This window comes from Leptosomus discolor, chromosome 24 (assembly GCF_034619465.1).
Source record: "Leptosomus discolor isolate bLepDis1 chromosome 24, bLepDis1.hap2, whole genome shotgun sequence".
In the NCBI taxonomy this organism is placed as follows: Eukaryota; Metazoa; Chordata; class Aves; order Leptosomiformes; family Leptosomidae; genus Leptosomus; species Leptosomus discolor.
Window position 1 is genome coordinate 4,376,875 of NC_141414.1, and position 15,101 is coordinate 4,391,975.

The 15,101-nt window shown below is 50.2% G+C and overlaps 1 protein-coding gene across 1 annotated transcript; it reads left to right on the plus strand.

The window, feature by feature from the left end:
• The first annotated feature begins 7,995 nt into the window (after window positions 1–7,995).
• OAZ1 (ornithine decarboxylase antizyme 1) lies at window positions 7,996–12,255 on the plus strand. Its single transcript, XM_086477770.1, is given in 6 exon segments — window positions 7,996–8,163; window positions 10,636–10,693; window positions 10,695–10,781; window positions 10,911–11,083; window positions 11,610–11,695; window positions 11,826–12,255. Coding segments are annotated over 6 exon segments (651 nt in total). The 5' UTR covers window positions 7,996–8,047; the 3' UTR covers window positions 11,957–12,255.
• Window positions 12,256–15,101: the final 2,846 nt, after the last annotated feature.

A 15,101-nucleotide genomic window follows, 5' to 3' on the forward strand; every position in this document is an offset into this window, starting at 1 on the left:
AGTAGCTAAAATAGCCAAAAAAGCAAATTTCAGAACTAATTCTTAACTCCTGTCCAGGTAGTTTATTTTCTGTAATCCCAACTGCTGCCTTTCTTTGCATACACCTCTGAAGCAGCAGGTTTTCAGATCGTCATCTGAAGTACTTGGTAAAAGTCACTGTAAGCAGGAAATCAAACTAACTTGGCCATCAGTCCAATGCCAAACAGTACTTTCAAGGTTTCTTGCTTTCCTTATGCCACCTCTTTATCTTCCAGCACCTTAGGAAGTCTGTTGGCCTTATTAAGAGTTACAAGCATCTGCTCAGCTCTGCGAGGAAGTGTGCTTTTGCACTCCCCAGAGATTAGGCTGCCCTGCTTCTGCAGCGGGAAGCCCCATGGGTCGATTCAGGGTATCTGTGTGAGATTGCTGGGCTTACACTCCACAGGACACGTGGGAATCAACAGCTCCCTAAAGCCTGGTTACTCTGGAAACACAGGGACAGGCATCGCGATGCTCTCGGGAGCACGGCTGTAAAACACCGCAGTGCTTTGCACCACCTCACACCTTTCCAGCAGGGTAGGCAATGAACCCTTCAAAGCTCAGCTTCTTCTAGAGTTCGTAACAAACAGAAGGCAGGGTAAGTTAATTTGTACCTGCAACAGCTTCATAAATAAACACCTTTAGGAAAAATGGAACATTCTAGCAACGCCTTCATTTTAGAGCCCCCACTCCTAAGCGGGTTGGCAACCTGGTGGCTTATTCAGTAGCAGTTTGCTGTCAATCCCTTACAAACATCACTGCAGCACCAGTTGTCTTCGGATTTCAGTTTGTCGCTTACAGAGCAAGCGGTGGGGAGATGCCAAGGCCTGCACGGGTCAGGGGGCTGCTCCCCACCCGCTGCTCAGAGGGCTGAAGGGGCACAGCGGGTGGGCAGGTCGGAGGCTGCAGGGGAAGCTTGCCTTGCCGTCGCTCTACCTACTGCGTGGGTAAAGGTTCACCAGAGCTGTCAGGCTGCCACCTTTCACCAGCCTGAAATTCAAGAGTATTTTTTTTTTTTAAAAAAATGTAAACAACCTGAGCTGTTAAGCCGGCCTGATGGCTAGTTCCAGCTCCACTCTCGCTCAGAGGGATTACTGGCTATCTTGGTACACAGAACCCTGAGTAAATATTGGTTCAAACACAGATAGCTCATGGGCAAATGCACAAGGCTGCACACAGCTCAAATAAACAGGCTGGCAAAAGCGGCTGCTACCAGGGCTGGACCTCCCCTGTCCCTCCGGCGGCACCCCGAGGGCCGCCCTGGCTGTTAGCTCAGCTCCGGGCGAGCGCCGGCCAGCGACTTTGCTAAGTGCTGAATCCACAGGGATTATACCCAAAATAAAACAGCACGCAGCACAAACATACAGCTGGAGGAAATCCCCCTTTGCCAATTCGGATGGTCAGAGGCTGTTCTCGGGCTTGCTGCCAGCTACAGCAAAGGGGAGAACTGGTTCTCTTACTCGCAATTCTCTAAAGGACGAGTGTGGGATATAACTTATTGCGGGCTAAATAACCTTCCCTGCCCTCGGGGCTCGTTCATTTTATTTATGGGAAAATATGCTCGTTAATGCTCTTATCACAGGAATGATCTAATCGGGGGGGGAGGAAAAAAGTCTCCTTTGAATATATCCATTTTAATGAGCTGCTGGGCAAAATGTTGAGGCAGGCAAAACTGACTCTGAACTCGTTTCTGACAGAGCAGATTCTGCACAGGTCTTAACGCTCATCCTGCTGGCATCTGTTTGTTTTGATAACATTTCCAAACGAAATTACAAGTTACAAAAGCTGAGCTGTGCTGTGCACTTCCTCGTCCCTAAGGTTGACTGATCCGAGCACAATAGGAACTGAAGGAAAATAAACCACGCCGTCCAGCTCGCCCTCCCGACACGCAGGCTGTGAAAGTGGCCCAGCCTGCAAAGAAACGTCAGATTGTGCCGAACCCTTCTGTCAGAGAAAAGGGAAGCCAAGCAAAAAATAAATTACTAAATCCACCACACAAAGGCTCCAGCAAGCGAGGGGTCAGGAGAGAAAGAAAATGTTCATGAAAGAATTCCAGAAAGCCACCGCACATCAAAATGCTGATTACAGTGTCATTGCCGAGGGGCTCGTGGTCTCAGCACCCGGCTCTGTGAGGTGCTGTGCACCCCGCTGCTCTCTCCCGTGCTAAGGGAAGAAGGAAAGAGCTCTGAAGGAAAGAGCTCGATCTCCTCTCGGCGTTGAACTCCCCTCTGCGGCATCACACCCTTTGCAAGAACCAGACCATAATCACCTCTCAGTAACCTGGGGAGGGGAGCGGAGGGAGAGGAGGGGCTGGAGATGTGAGCTGCATCTGGCCCAACGTAAATGAAACAGAAAATGGACTGTGGAAGGGAGGATGTTGCAATATCTTCCACTTTATTGTTTTGTAACTACCTCTGAATTCCTCGTGACCATTTGTCGCAACTGGCAGCAACACCCGGAGAAAAATCAATAAAAGAAATCAGGCCTGTGGAACATCATTCTTAAATTACAGCACCGTAACGACAAACTGCTCAAGCACACTTCTTTCCCCAGAAATCTTAAGATGCCATCCTCTGACCGTACCTTGTGTCTCTTGCTGTCGGCTAACCCACTCTCTAGCTGACTACATCTCCTGTTCTCACTTCAAACCTCTCCCTTCACCCCCACATTATTTTTATATGGAAACCAAACAGCAATGCCTGGTAGGTCTGAAACTGCAAACTTAAAGAAAACAACTCAGCGCTTACCAGGTGACCAGCACTATGTCAGATTACACCCCTAAATCAGATAATGAGACTTTAAAGCATTTTAAGCATCTGTTACCTCATCTGCATTCAATATACAGTCCTCTTCATACCAGCTGTTTTTAAGTGAGAAAGCAGAGATCCAAAGTTTCTTTGGTAAGAAGTACAGACATTTGCTGGCCTGACGAACTAGTGACTGCTTTCTTCTAGTTCAATACCTCACAAAGATCTTGGAAAAGAAATTCTTCCCTATGCTGGTAAACATCTAAGAATTCCAGCTTAATTTGGCAGTGGCAAGCAGCATCTCCTTCCAGCCCAAGTGGGTCTGCAGAAAACCTGACCTTCAAATTAAATCATTCTCGCACGGACGACAATGAAAACGAGGAGAGTTTTCCAGCTAGAAAAAGTGTTCTAATTACATGTCCCACAAAGATCAGAATAGATTCTAACACACCAAATAGCGCTTTTAGTGGGGGAGTATTTAAAATTAGATAACTGGTAGTTAACTGTTACCTGTAAGGAAATGAAGCAGAAGTTCTAAGGAAGGAGAGGGGCTGACTTGAGAGACATACTTTATAAGACTTACAAATGGCAGGTCTTATAAAGTGTAGAAATGACACTCTCCAGTGTTTTGATAAAGGTCTCACAAGCTTTTGCTGTACTTGGTCTCCACACACAGCTAGCCAAGATGAACATTTAAATTATTCTGGGACTAAAACTGGCTGAATTACAGGCTGGAGAAGGCATCACACACAATGATTTCTGTGAAAATACGTCATGATGGACATCCCTGCCTCAGTTTCCATCCTGTTTTGGTGCTTGGTTACATCTCTAGATAACTCCTAAAACTGTAAGAACAAGTAGAGTCTTTCTGGAGTGGAAACAGCAAGAAAAGGCAATCAAAACGACTTGATTTTATAGTCTGGCTCAATTAATTATTATTTTTCTTTTTTTTTACCATTTTTGGGGAGTTGCTAAGTGTGTAATGCTACGTACGGACTGCACACGCTTTAAAAGAGAGCTCGTGTTTTTCTTTCTGTTGTACTTCCCTAGTCAGCAAATCAGAGATAGATTAATTCCCATGATGCTGCTAAATGTCGTAAACATCTATTTCCACGTTCAGGAAGAGCCAGGACAGCACAATGCAGCTAAGCAGAAAATATACGAGGGTTTCTGCTACATGTCAAATACCATTTTTTTTTCCATTAACCTTCACTGGAGCTTTGTTACTCCTCTAGAACATGGATGCAGGAGCTGCTTCAGCGACGCCTGCAGCAGCCCAGTCTCCAACAGCCTCCTCAGTGGCAGAAAAACACACAGAAGCACTAATACTTGCAGCCGTGTTCGTTATGTTTTAATCACCTAAACAACAGAACAGTTTATCTCTCCTTCTCTAAATAAGAGATGTGACACAACCATGGTATCAACGTGCAGGATTTCAGAACCAGCAAGTCTTACGAGTTTCAGGTCCCGTACGTCTTTCTAAGCTCTAGTTTTGTGTCATCTGATCACGAACACTTGCAAACCTGCAAACAGACAATGAAGCAGAAAGACGTTCTGCTACTTATCCTGCCCATTTCTTGCTCTAACCTCTGTTTACATCAGCTACCAGTTTTGAATTTGACTTTTAACTTATTCCTGTGCTGCCATAAACTCTTCCAATCTAAGATCTTTCAGAAAGTAAAAACTATAAAAAGCTTGACAAAGAAACATTAACTGGTGATTTTGACTAATGTTTGAGACCTCTTTTGCTAAAAGAGGCTGAAAAGCATGCTGGAACAAGCTAAAAAAGGGAATTCTAGAAAATGAAACTCCTTGGTTTTCCTCAACCCAAACTGATTTCAACTTAGATCCCTAACGTGGAGTTCAGTCGTGCTGCTTCTGCTGCACTTTCCCCATTAACAGGTCTGGTTATTGAGTAACTCAGCCCGTACAAGATATTTTCCCAGGTCGTTTCACGCAGCCTCATTGCCATGACCTGCTTGTGTAAGAACACAGAACAACTGGGACTCGCTGCGTGCTCTCCTCCGAGGAGTCCAGTAAGGAGTTCAAGAGAGAACTGCTATAAGCTCCCTGCTGCACCTCCCACTTTGGTGACTACGCTGGTCCTCTGAGGCTTGTATTTTTTGGAGATGGGAAGGCTGTGGCAGCTGGGACCCAGCAGAATGAGGGGGCCTTCGATAGTGTATTTGTGGACATCAGGAGAGGACTTGGGAAGAACTAGAGCCTTGGGACTTTGATGGATGATATTCTCTATTTGCAACTGTCCATTTTGCCTCTGTGTTGAAAGCTACTGCGCCACAGTGGAGGTGGGCAAGTAGGAATGGATGCCCCCCATCAGCTGTTAGGGTTCACTGCCCAGACCATTAGGTAATACCAGGGACCAGGATGGGTTTGGACTCTGGTGCCAAACCAGGAACGCAGCTGGAGCGACTGAGACACCGACAGAGAGTTACTTCTGCCTGCCCTGCCACGGGCAGGGTAATCACGGCAAACCAGTGGTAGAAGAACAGCTGGAGATGGCAACATCTCAAACTGCCTCAGCTGGTAATCCCGAAATTGTGAGTCAGAGGCTTCTCAGCGAGGATGTATGAATCACTGTCACTGCTAAACTGGAAGTCAGGCTATCTCAGCAAAACTGCAGCTGGAACTAAGCCCACATGATATTTCATGCACAAACCCAAACCAGGTTGATTGGGCTTTTTGCAGACTACAGAGCACCGCAGCGTTATCCGGGTCACTCAACTGTAAAATGGAATGATGGCCCGTTGAGATGACAGGTATCCAAAGGGCAAAGCTCCTTCCAGTGCCCCGGTAAAGAGGAAAGCAGCTGCAAAGATGATGTCCTCTGACACAGTGCCATTATAAGGAATTACAGTCAGATTACTACATAAATAATAAATGCCATTATTAGAATTAATGAATCCTATCACAAAACGCTAAGGCAGTCCTCACATCGACTAACGCATTCATTCCCCTGTCAGGAAAACCTTTCTAATAGAACACACAAAACATGAATGGCTAAATCTTGGCTGATGTGCTTCATTTGCTCCGGATATTCCTGAATTGCAGCTACCCTATTGTTTCAGGTTGGTCTCTGGGTAACACATTAAATGGCAGTCAGCTTCCCCTCCATAAATCAACAGCCAAATCTAGAAAGCGAGGTGAAAGCAAGCACTAACGTCTCCGTTCTGCTGTGTTCTGGGAGCTCAGTGCAGATACCTGCAGCAGGAAAAGGATTTTTCTCTCGTACCTCTTACTTACCATCACTCCCAGACTAGGCACTGGCTGCTGGCCAGGCTGGGCTTCTCATCTAAGCTGTAGGAGAACAGACAGTGTTTTCTTTTGGCAAAACACTTTGTTCCATCATAGGCAATCAGAGCAGTTTCAGGACACAGAAGGTGGGTGGGGATTTAGACACTTATCCTCGTGCAAAGTGGAACCAATCAATGGAATATCCATGTGCTCAGAGCTCCTGGATGGGAATATTTTAAAACAAATAAAAATAAGAAAGATAGTAAAAAAAAAAAAAAATAAAATGCCCCAAGACTGCTATGGTACCTGACGGCAATTAAACAGGTGTGTCAGAGCCTGAGTTGAATGAAGAAAAAAGAAACACAGCCACCTACAATTTATTTATTTTTTTTTTTAGAAAACCATGATTTTGAAAATCATTACATTGTATCTTTAGTAGTTTTCTTTGGCTCTATAAACACCTTTTTCCATTTAAGGCATACATGAGTGCAAACTCCATTCAGCATCATTTCAACCATTATTCTGAGCTTTCTTTCCATACAGGATTAGATCCACTGTTTAGGATGTGCCCTGACTCCTGTGGTGTGCTTCTGACTTGGTTTTCAGGCTGAAATATTCAGAAATGGCCGAGTCAAAGATCTCCTGTCACAGAAATTGTAACCTATTTACCTTTTGCACAGGTTTGCTGCTTTTAGGATGAATTTTGAAGACCGACCCCCACCCTCAAACGTCTGCACCTGTTTTTTCATCAATATTGTCCAAAAGAGAAGCGGGGCATCCGATTTTCAAATTCACATCCTTGCCTCCAGACCTTGTTTTTGCCGTGGGGTTGCAGAAAGACCCAGCCGTGTCCCTAAACCTCAGATTTCCCAGATCCTTGCGGGAGATGAAAAGCCGAGCACCGCGCCGTCAGGGGAGCGTGCCGGCCTGTTTGTGATGGGGGCGGGGACGCAGATCAACTTCTGCCACCTCAATAACCGGGATTTATTCACTTCCTCGTGAAGGTGCAGCACAAAACCTTCTTCCATTTCAACGCTCACCACCAACCGTGCCCTGGACAACCGAAGCTACAGATCACCGCACAAGACACAGGCTGAGGGGGGCCAGGAGACATTACACCTGGAGGTGGGAGCACGACCACAGCCTAAAACTGCCTCACAACTTCAGCCCGTCCTTTTAAGGACCCTCTCCAGTACCTGGAGGATTTTCTTAGTGTTTTTTTAACTGAAGTTTCTCTCAGCATCGAGCCGACAATCGCTTTACACGACGGCTCGGAGGACGGCCGTGCCCCCCGGGCCCACTGCTCCCCACAGGGGGCCCCACCGCCGCCCCTCTGCTGCCTCCCCCAGCCAGCGGGCAGCCCCGGTAAAGCTGGGTAAAGACAACGCGTAAAGCTGCCCCGTTCAGCCCTGCCTTGCCCCGCCGCCGCCCTCACGGCCCCGTTCCGCCGCTCCCGCCCAGCTGCTCCGCGCGCAGGGACGCTCTGGCCCGTCGCCGCCGGCGCATGCGCGAGGCCGGGCCTGGGCCCCTCCCCTCCCCCGCAGTTTACCTCAGCCAGGCGGGGGCGCGGACGCGGGACTCGAACCGGCGGCTCTAAGGGGAGTGAGAGCTGCGGAGCCGCGCCGAAGCCTCCCGGCCAAGCCCCGCCAGACCCCGCCCACCCACTGCGGGCATAGCCAATCAGAGACCGCTATTCCCCCCCTCCCCGTACCCGACCCCTTTCTAACCAATGCTGAACCCCCTCAAGCCGCCAACCAGTAGGGAAAGAGCTCGGTGTTCCGCCCCTCGCCCTCCCTTCAGCCAATGGGAAGGAAGACTTTCTAAGGGACAATCGGGCCGTTCACCGGACGGGAGTTCCTTCCAATCGGGGGCGTGGCTCACTCCACGGGGCGTTGCCGTGGCCGGAGGCGTGGCCTGAGAAGGGTATATAAGGACCCACTGCGGCCGGGGTGCCATTTTGTGTAGCAGCGCCTGGAGAGCGGCCGGCGGGAGGCGGCGGAGGGTTTCGGGGTTCGGACCAGAGCGGCCGGATGGTGAAATCCTCCCTGCAGCGGATACTCAACAGTCACTGCTTCGCTAGAGAGAAAGAGGGGAATAAAAGCACCATCATGCCCGCTGTGCTGAGCCTCAGTACCGGACAGAGCAGGTGAGGGGCCGGGGCCTCCCTCAGCCTTCGCACCGCTGGGCGCTCGCCGCCTCCTCCCTTCCCTTCAGGGCCCACCCTGATCCTCCTCCTCCTCCTTCTTGTCCCTCTAGCGCCGGTCGCCTCCCCCGTGACCGGGGGGAGGGGAGGGGTGCTCCGTGGCGGGTGGGGGAGGGGCAGCCCGCGCCGCCGCCGCCTCAGCGCTGGGCGCTGCGGCCTGGCCTCCTCCCCCGCAGAAAAAAGGGGGAGGAAAGGAAAATAAGGAAAAAAAAAAAAAAAAAAAAGGTTTGGTTTTTATTTTGAACGCCCAAGGCGGTGCCCGTGGCACCCCGCCCCCCTCGGTTCGGTGTGACTCTCCGCCGTGCCGGGCGACACGTCCCCCCCCCCCGGGCGGGGCGGGGTGGCGGGGTTCTGCCCGCGGCCGCCACCCCCTTGAGTCACCTCATCCCCCCGGCTGCCTCCCGCCTTGTGCCACGTTAGCTGCCGTCCGCCTGCGGGGAGAGCTCCCGCCGCATCCCCGGAGTTGTCACGGCCGTGGGAGGACACCGGGCCGTGCCGGGGGGTGGGGGGGCGGCTGCTCCGTGAGCCGCTGCCGGGCAAGTGAACGGGCTGAAAGGGGCCTGGAGACAAAAGCCGAGCCGGAGGCAGGGCCTGGAGGTGCCCTCTTCCCACCGGGGGAAAACGCCAACAATTAGGCAGCGGTATCAAAGGATTCCAATCTGTTATCTCCTTATGTAATCGTGGATGTTCTTGAAAACTACCGAGGGTACTGAGCCTCAAGTAGAGCACAGAGCTTTAGGAGAGCTGTTAGTTGAAAACGCAATCAAAAGATTAAACAATCCCGGCAGATACTGGGGAGAAAATACCTGAATCGGTGCGGCTGGTGTAGAGTGATGGGCGCTGAGGACATCAGTCTGCCGTGTCTGAAGGAAGCCACGTCCTATGTGGCCTGTAAAAAGAGTTGTACAGGTTTTTTAGAAAGCCATTTTGGTGCTTGCCTGCTGTTGGAAGGTTATTTTTTCCAATAGGAGTAAGTGCATGCAAATATCACTCTAAAACATACATTCATTCATCATTCTAAAATATATATATATATTGCAAAGTGTAGGCAGCCTTCATTACTCCCTGCCTTTTGCTGGGCAAAAGGTGAAATTGTATAAAGGATTGCCACGGCACGCTTCTGAACAGGGTACTTAAAGGCTTATTTGTGAGGGTAGTCAGGAATGCATAGCTCTACAATCATTCTGAGGTAAAATATGTGTCTAATGCTCGTACTAAAAAGTGTCTCCAAAAGCCTGAAATAATGGATTGAACGGTCTTTTAACGGAGAGGGGGCAAATTTTATTTTTTTAAATAAAACTTTGGAGTTGCTGTGCTTACTAATACCTTCCAGCATATAATATTTGACCGATATGGCCATTCAGTGCCTCTCTAATACAGATTATTCATCACAAGTTTCAAGCTCATTAAAAAAATTAAACTCGTACGAACTCTGCAAAATGGTGGATTATTTTGTACATGTTTATTCTGATTTGCAAATGGCTGCTGGCACTCACAGACAGGACGATTGTGAAAATTTCCCTACGGGCCTCGATTGCTGCATCTGCTGAGATGACGCAACTCAAGAGTGAGCCTGCAGGGTGAAGGATGGTGCAGAGGGAGGGGCCAGTCAGTACAGCGATTGCTCTTCGTACAGTAGAAGGCTTATTCGGTTAAGCAGGCTTTTATGGATGGGGTGAAACTCAGCAGGCATACAAGAAAGACGTTTTGCATCTTAAGAGGATAAAATTCTTAACCTCCAGGACTGAACTCTGCTGAGCCGCGTAAAATTACTCTGAGGAATTCGGTAGAAAGGTTTGTAGGTTTTCAGATATTCAGGTGTGGTCTCGCAGTTAAAGCTGGCGAGCTTGGTTCTCGTGGTGGAAACATTGGAGGTGGCGACATCTGTTAAGATTCCGTGTAATTTTCTGACCTCGAGCCAACAATGCTGATGCAAAGGTCTGAGGTAATCAGGGCCGTATATCACAGAAGAAAAAAACCCGATCCCTAGCTTGCTGGGCCAATATACTCGTGATAACTTAGGAGAACAAGGTGGGGGAGAAAATGGGCTCTTGTGTAAGTGACAGCAGACTGATTCTTCTCTTGAGATCAGGTCAAACGTGCTGCTGCCTTGGTGTAGAAATACACTGTACTCGCTTCAAGCCGCGAGTGTTTTCATCTCCAAGTTAGTCTTTCCCTCAGAACGCTGCAGTAGCTTTCTGACCATCGTGGATCTGGGTGCAAGGCAGCGTTCCCGTCCCTGATCTGGAGGTTCCTTTGTCTTGCCACTTGCATAGGGTGCAGTGGGAGGAGTTCCTTTGGCCTAGGTTTTGGATTTTTGTTTACATCTTGCCTTAAATCACTCTTCAAAACCTAAAATTGACAGGGCTTTGACTAATACTCCTGTTTGCCTCTCTAATTGTGATCCTTCTCTAGTTCCAGGGTTCCCTTCAATTGCTGTAGTAACCTGGGTCCGGGGCCTCGGTGGTGCTCCTGATGTCCCTCACCCACCCCTGAAGATCCCAGGTGGGCGAGGGAATAGTCAGAGGGATCACAATCTTTCAGCTAATTTATTTTATTCGGTGAGTATGAATAATAATAAGCAGCTTGCTATGGTGAGCTTGAATGCATTTCTTGCCTCGAGCTTATTAGTGGGAGTTACTCCTTCTCCAAAATGAACTGGAAATAACTTGCACGTATTATTGCTGCAGGATAATCGGCTGAATGTAACAGAAGAACTAACATCTAATAACAGGACAAGAATTCTGAATGTCCAGTCAAGGCTTACAGATGCCAAACACATTAGTTGGAGAGCAGTGCTGAACAACAACAACCTCTACATAGAAATTCCCAGTGGTGCTCTGCCTGAAGGGAGCAAAGACAGGTGGGTAGGATCAAACGCTGCTCTGGTTTAACTTCTGTCTCGAAGGCCTGTCGGGAGGGTGGAATCACACTGCGCTGTTGTTGGTGTTTGCTTCCATTGTCCTGAAAGTTTAAGTCAGGTGCTTGATGCTCTCTTGTAAGAGGCTGCAAATTTGCACCTCAAATCCTGGTTTGAGGGCTGCCTCTGCCTGTTCTGTCAGGCAGAACCACCCAAAAGGTGTGGAACTGCGGGCTGTGTTCCCAGGTACTGGGTGGCTGTGAGAACACCAGCCTGGTTCTGAGGCTCTCACTGCAGTTCTCCCTCCAGCTGCAACAGAAAAAGCGTTGCTCTGTGTCGCTGAAGACCCACCTTTCTGCCTCACGTGAAGCCTGGGGCTCAGGGATGTCCTGCTGGTGTGAGGCTCCAGCCACCAGCCCCTTGTGCTTCCCAGTTCATGGGCTCGGGGCTTGGCTCACGGGGCCTTGCTGTCTGCCTCTGGAGGAAGAGCTTGCTCAGGTGCATCGAACCCCTTGTATTTCTCTTGCAGTTTTGCGGTTCTTCTAGAGTTTGCTGAAGAACAGCTTCGAGTTGATCATGTGTTCATTTGTTTCCACAAGAACAGAGATGATAGAGGTAGGTGGTGGCTCCGGGCGCTGCCTGGAGTTGTGGCTGCAGTGTCTGAAGTTGGTTTTGGTGGCTGCTTTTAACTGTTATACGGTATCAAATGGATGAAACTTGTTTTCTGCTTTTTTTTTTTTCCTAGCTGCATTGCTCCGTACTTTCAGCTTTTTGGGCTTTGAGATTGTGAGACCAGGGCATCCCCTTGTCCCCAAAAGACCAGATGCTTGCTTCATGGCCTACACGTTTGAGAGAGACTCATCAGAAGAAGAATAGATTGCAATGTTTGCCTCTTAGAGCTTTCTTGTTGTCTATAAAGATGATTCTGTAGAAATTTTGTCAACATCTATTACAGTACGTATAACTCTGTATGAAACGTTGTGACCAACTGCTCTGGTGGTGAGATGTTGAAAATTTCAGACTTCACATCTTTTTCTGGATTTGTGCGCATGTTGTGGTTGTGCAAATAAATGCTCCCTCCAAATTAGCAGTATATTTCTTGAAGTTTAATATTGTGTTTGTGATACTGAAGTATTTGCTTTAATTCTAAATAAAAATTTATATTTTACTTTTTATTGCTGGTTTAAGCTGTTTAAGACTTGCACTCTGAAGAGATGGCTCTGGAACTGCCCCAACCATTAAAGTTGCAGGTACGGAAAGGCGTTGGTCATTCTTTGCTTGACTGGAACTCATGGCTGTGGTCTGCCAGGACTTGAAATAATCTAGAATCCTGTAAAAAAACCTCCTTTTAGTGTGATGGTTTGGAGGTTGGCCATTTCCAGTGGTAATTAGGACCACTGCATCCCTGCTCTACCATTGTTCCCAAGGATTCTTCAGGATGTGTTAGGTGGGAAGTCAAGTGAGGCGCTGAGAAGCGCAGCTTGTGGCTGCCTTGGGCTTCAGGTGTCTTGAGCATCAAATAGGCAACTGGGATACCAGTGGCAGCGGGGTCTCACACGAGTGTTAAGCACGTGGGGTGGCTTGGGGAGTTCTTTGTGATCTAGGAAGGCGTGTGGAACGTCATAGCTGAACGTCACTGAGGCTGGGCAGCCTCTAGAGCTCTTCTGGGGAGACAGATGGTGGTCGATGTGGGAGGAGAAGGGGCCCTGGTCGAGCAGTGCCTGTTATTGGGGTGCACAGACGTGTGTCCAGGGCACTGAAGGGAAGATGGCTGCTTGTGTAGGGCTTGAATTAAAATGTGCTGAAGTTACCGAAGGGCTGTGCTCTAAAGCATTGCCTTTTTTTTTTTTTTTTTTTTTCAGTACTTACAGTTGCAGCTCTGGAGGCTCCTTTGGCACTGTTTGAGCTGATTAATCTTTCCTCTATAAAACCTTGGAGCAGTGAATCCCTGGGAGTGGGTTGTTTTACCAGGTTGTTACTCTGAGGGAGGGTAGATCGAAGCACATGATCCTGGGAGCGTGCGCTCTGCCGGGGGCCTGACCTCCCCACCCAGCTCGGCTTCAGGAGCTGTGGGCATCGTGGAACGCTGCTTACGAGTGAGGGGAGCCTGAGGATCACCCCGCAGGTCAGCCCTGGGCAGGTGCTCTGGGCTGAGCAGTCCTAGAATCACATGGAATACGCTGAAATGCCATCTCTGTTCTCGGAGGTGCAGCAGGGAGCAGATCCCACGGTAGGATCAGCAGCACAAGATAACCCAGGGGGATGGCACCGTGCTCCCACAGAGCCTGTTGTTCGATTAGCCCCACAGCGGAGGGCAGATGTTCTTGATCGTCGGTTTTATTGGCTTCTATCAGCCTCTCGCTAACGCTGCCCCAGCTTGGGCTGAACTCTGCTCCTGGGCACGGAGTCCAGCACAGCCCCCGCCTCTGCTGGCACCCAGGCTCCTGGCTGGGCTGCAGGTCGGTGCGTGTGAGAGGTCTCCTTCCCACAGGGCTCTCGCTGAGTTTTTGGTGGCTGTACAATCTCGCTCTTCCTGAGGGTTTTTTGGAAAGCTGTGAACTTGCTGTTCTTGGTGTGCCAAAGGCCAGCAAAGAGGAGGAGGGCCTGACCGGGGAGAGGGTGTTCCTCCTTAACGGGCTGGTGGAGCTCTGACGTCCATGAGCTCTTTCTCTAGAGAAAATCTTCTTTTTTCTTCGTGATGCTGTGCCTGTGCTGCGGTCTGCGCTCCGCAGGGACGCGCAAGCGCGGAGACGTACGTGGTCCTGCCTGCAAGGCTGTGGTGCCCAGGAGACGTTTCGCTGACCTTGGGTGCTCCAAGCTACTCTTGGCAGAAGGGGAGGGGGTCACCCAAGGTGGAAACCAGAAATGGGGGTGCGGGGGGTGCTCGAAGGTGCTGGGCTGGGCCTGAAGGTGCTGGGCTGGGCCTGCAGGCGCTGGCAAAAGCAGGTTTTTGTCTTTTGTTTTTCCAGGATCAGATGCCCAAGGAGGCTTTGGGTGAGCTGCTGTGCCACGGGCTTTACTGCCATCTTGTAGCCACGCAGGATACTACAGGAGAGCTGGTGGGGACAGCAGGGCTGGGGCTCACCCAAGGACAACCCCTCCTGTGTGTTTTTGGCCCAAAAGCCCGTGCTGAAATGGGAACAACTTTTCTGTGGACCAGCTGTGCTTGGGTGGTGACCGCGTCAGGGTTTGTGTGGCCGGGGAGCTTGTTCGCTCCCCCCTTGCTCGCCCAACCTCGACAGGGAGGCTGCGCTGCTGGGTTCGGGTGCCGCTCTGGGAGGGAAGGGTCCCCCCACTCACCCGGAGGGGCTGTGGTCTCGGTGGGCTCTTTGGCCCCGCTGCAGCCCAGGGGATGAGGCTGCTGCCTGCCCGCGCTCAGGCAGGGCAGGAGGCAGAAACCCACTGACTGGGGGAGCTGGGACCCTGCTGCTCTGTGGGTTCATCTTGCAGGTGGGGGTCACAGCTCTGTTTTACTAGGGATGGGGGTTTTTTTTGAGCTCAGGGACCCCTAGGAGGAATCCTCCCTGATCCAGCTATGCCACGGGCTCTGGTGCCACTGCCCACGGGCACGCTGGGGCTGCCCCAGCGGTAGCTGCGGGGAAGGCTGGGGGGGTCCATCCCGCTGCGCACGGGGCCCATGGAGGCTGCTCTTGCTGCTGTCAGGCGATGGCTGCAAGTGGGTTAATAATGACTTAATTAATAAAAATTTAAATGACCTGAGCGGAGCCTTGCATGGCGCTTCATTGTGATGGTCACGCAGCATCCGCGTGGGTTGGGGACCAGGGTGCAGACCCCACGTGGTGCTGCGTGTTACATGCCAAGCAGCAGATGCCACGGCCCTGCCTTGGTGCAGCCAGAAACCCTCCCTGCAGCTTGGTCCTTGGGTGCAGCAGCCGTAAACTGCCCCGAGCTCTTTACTGCACGTCATGGAGGCTGTGCTGGCTGATCACCGCCGGGCAGTGAAGTTTGGCTTTGTGTTTCTCTCTGGACACATCACTGGGGTGTGTAATGCTGTCAAAGA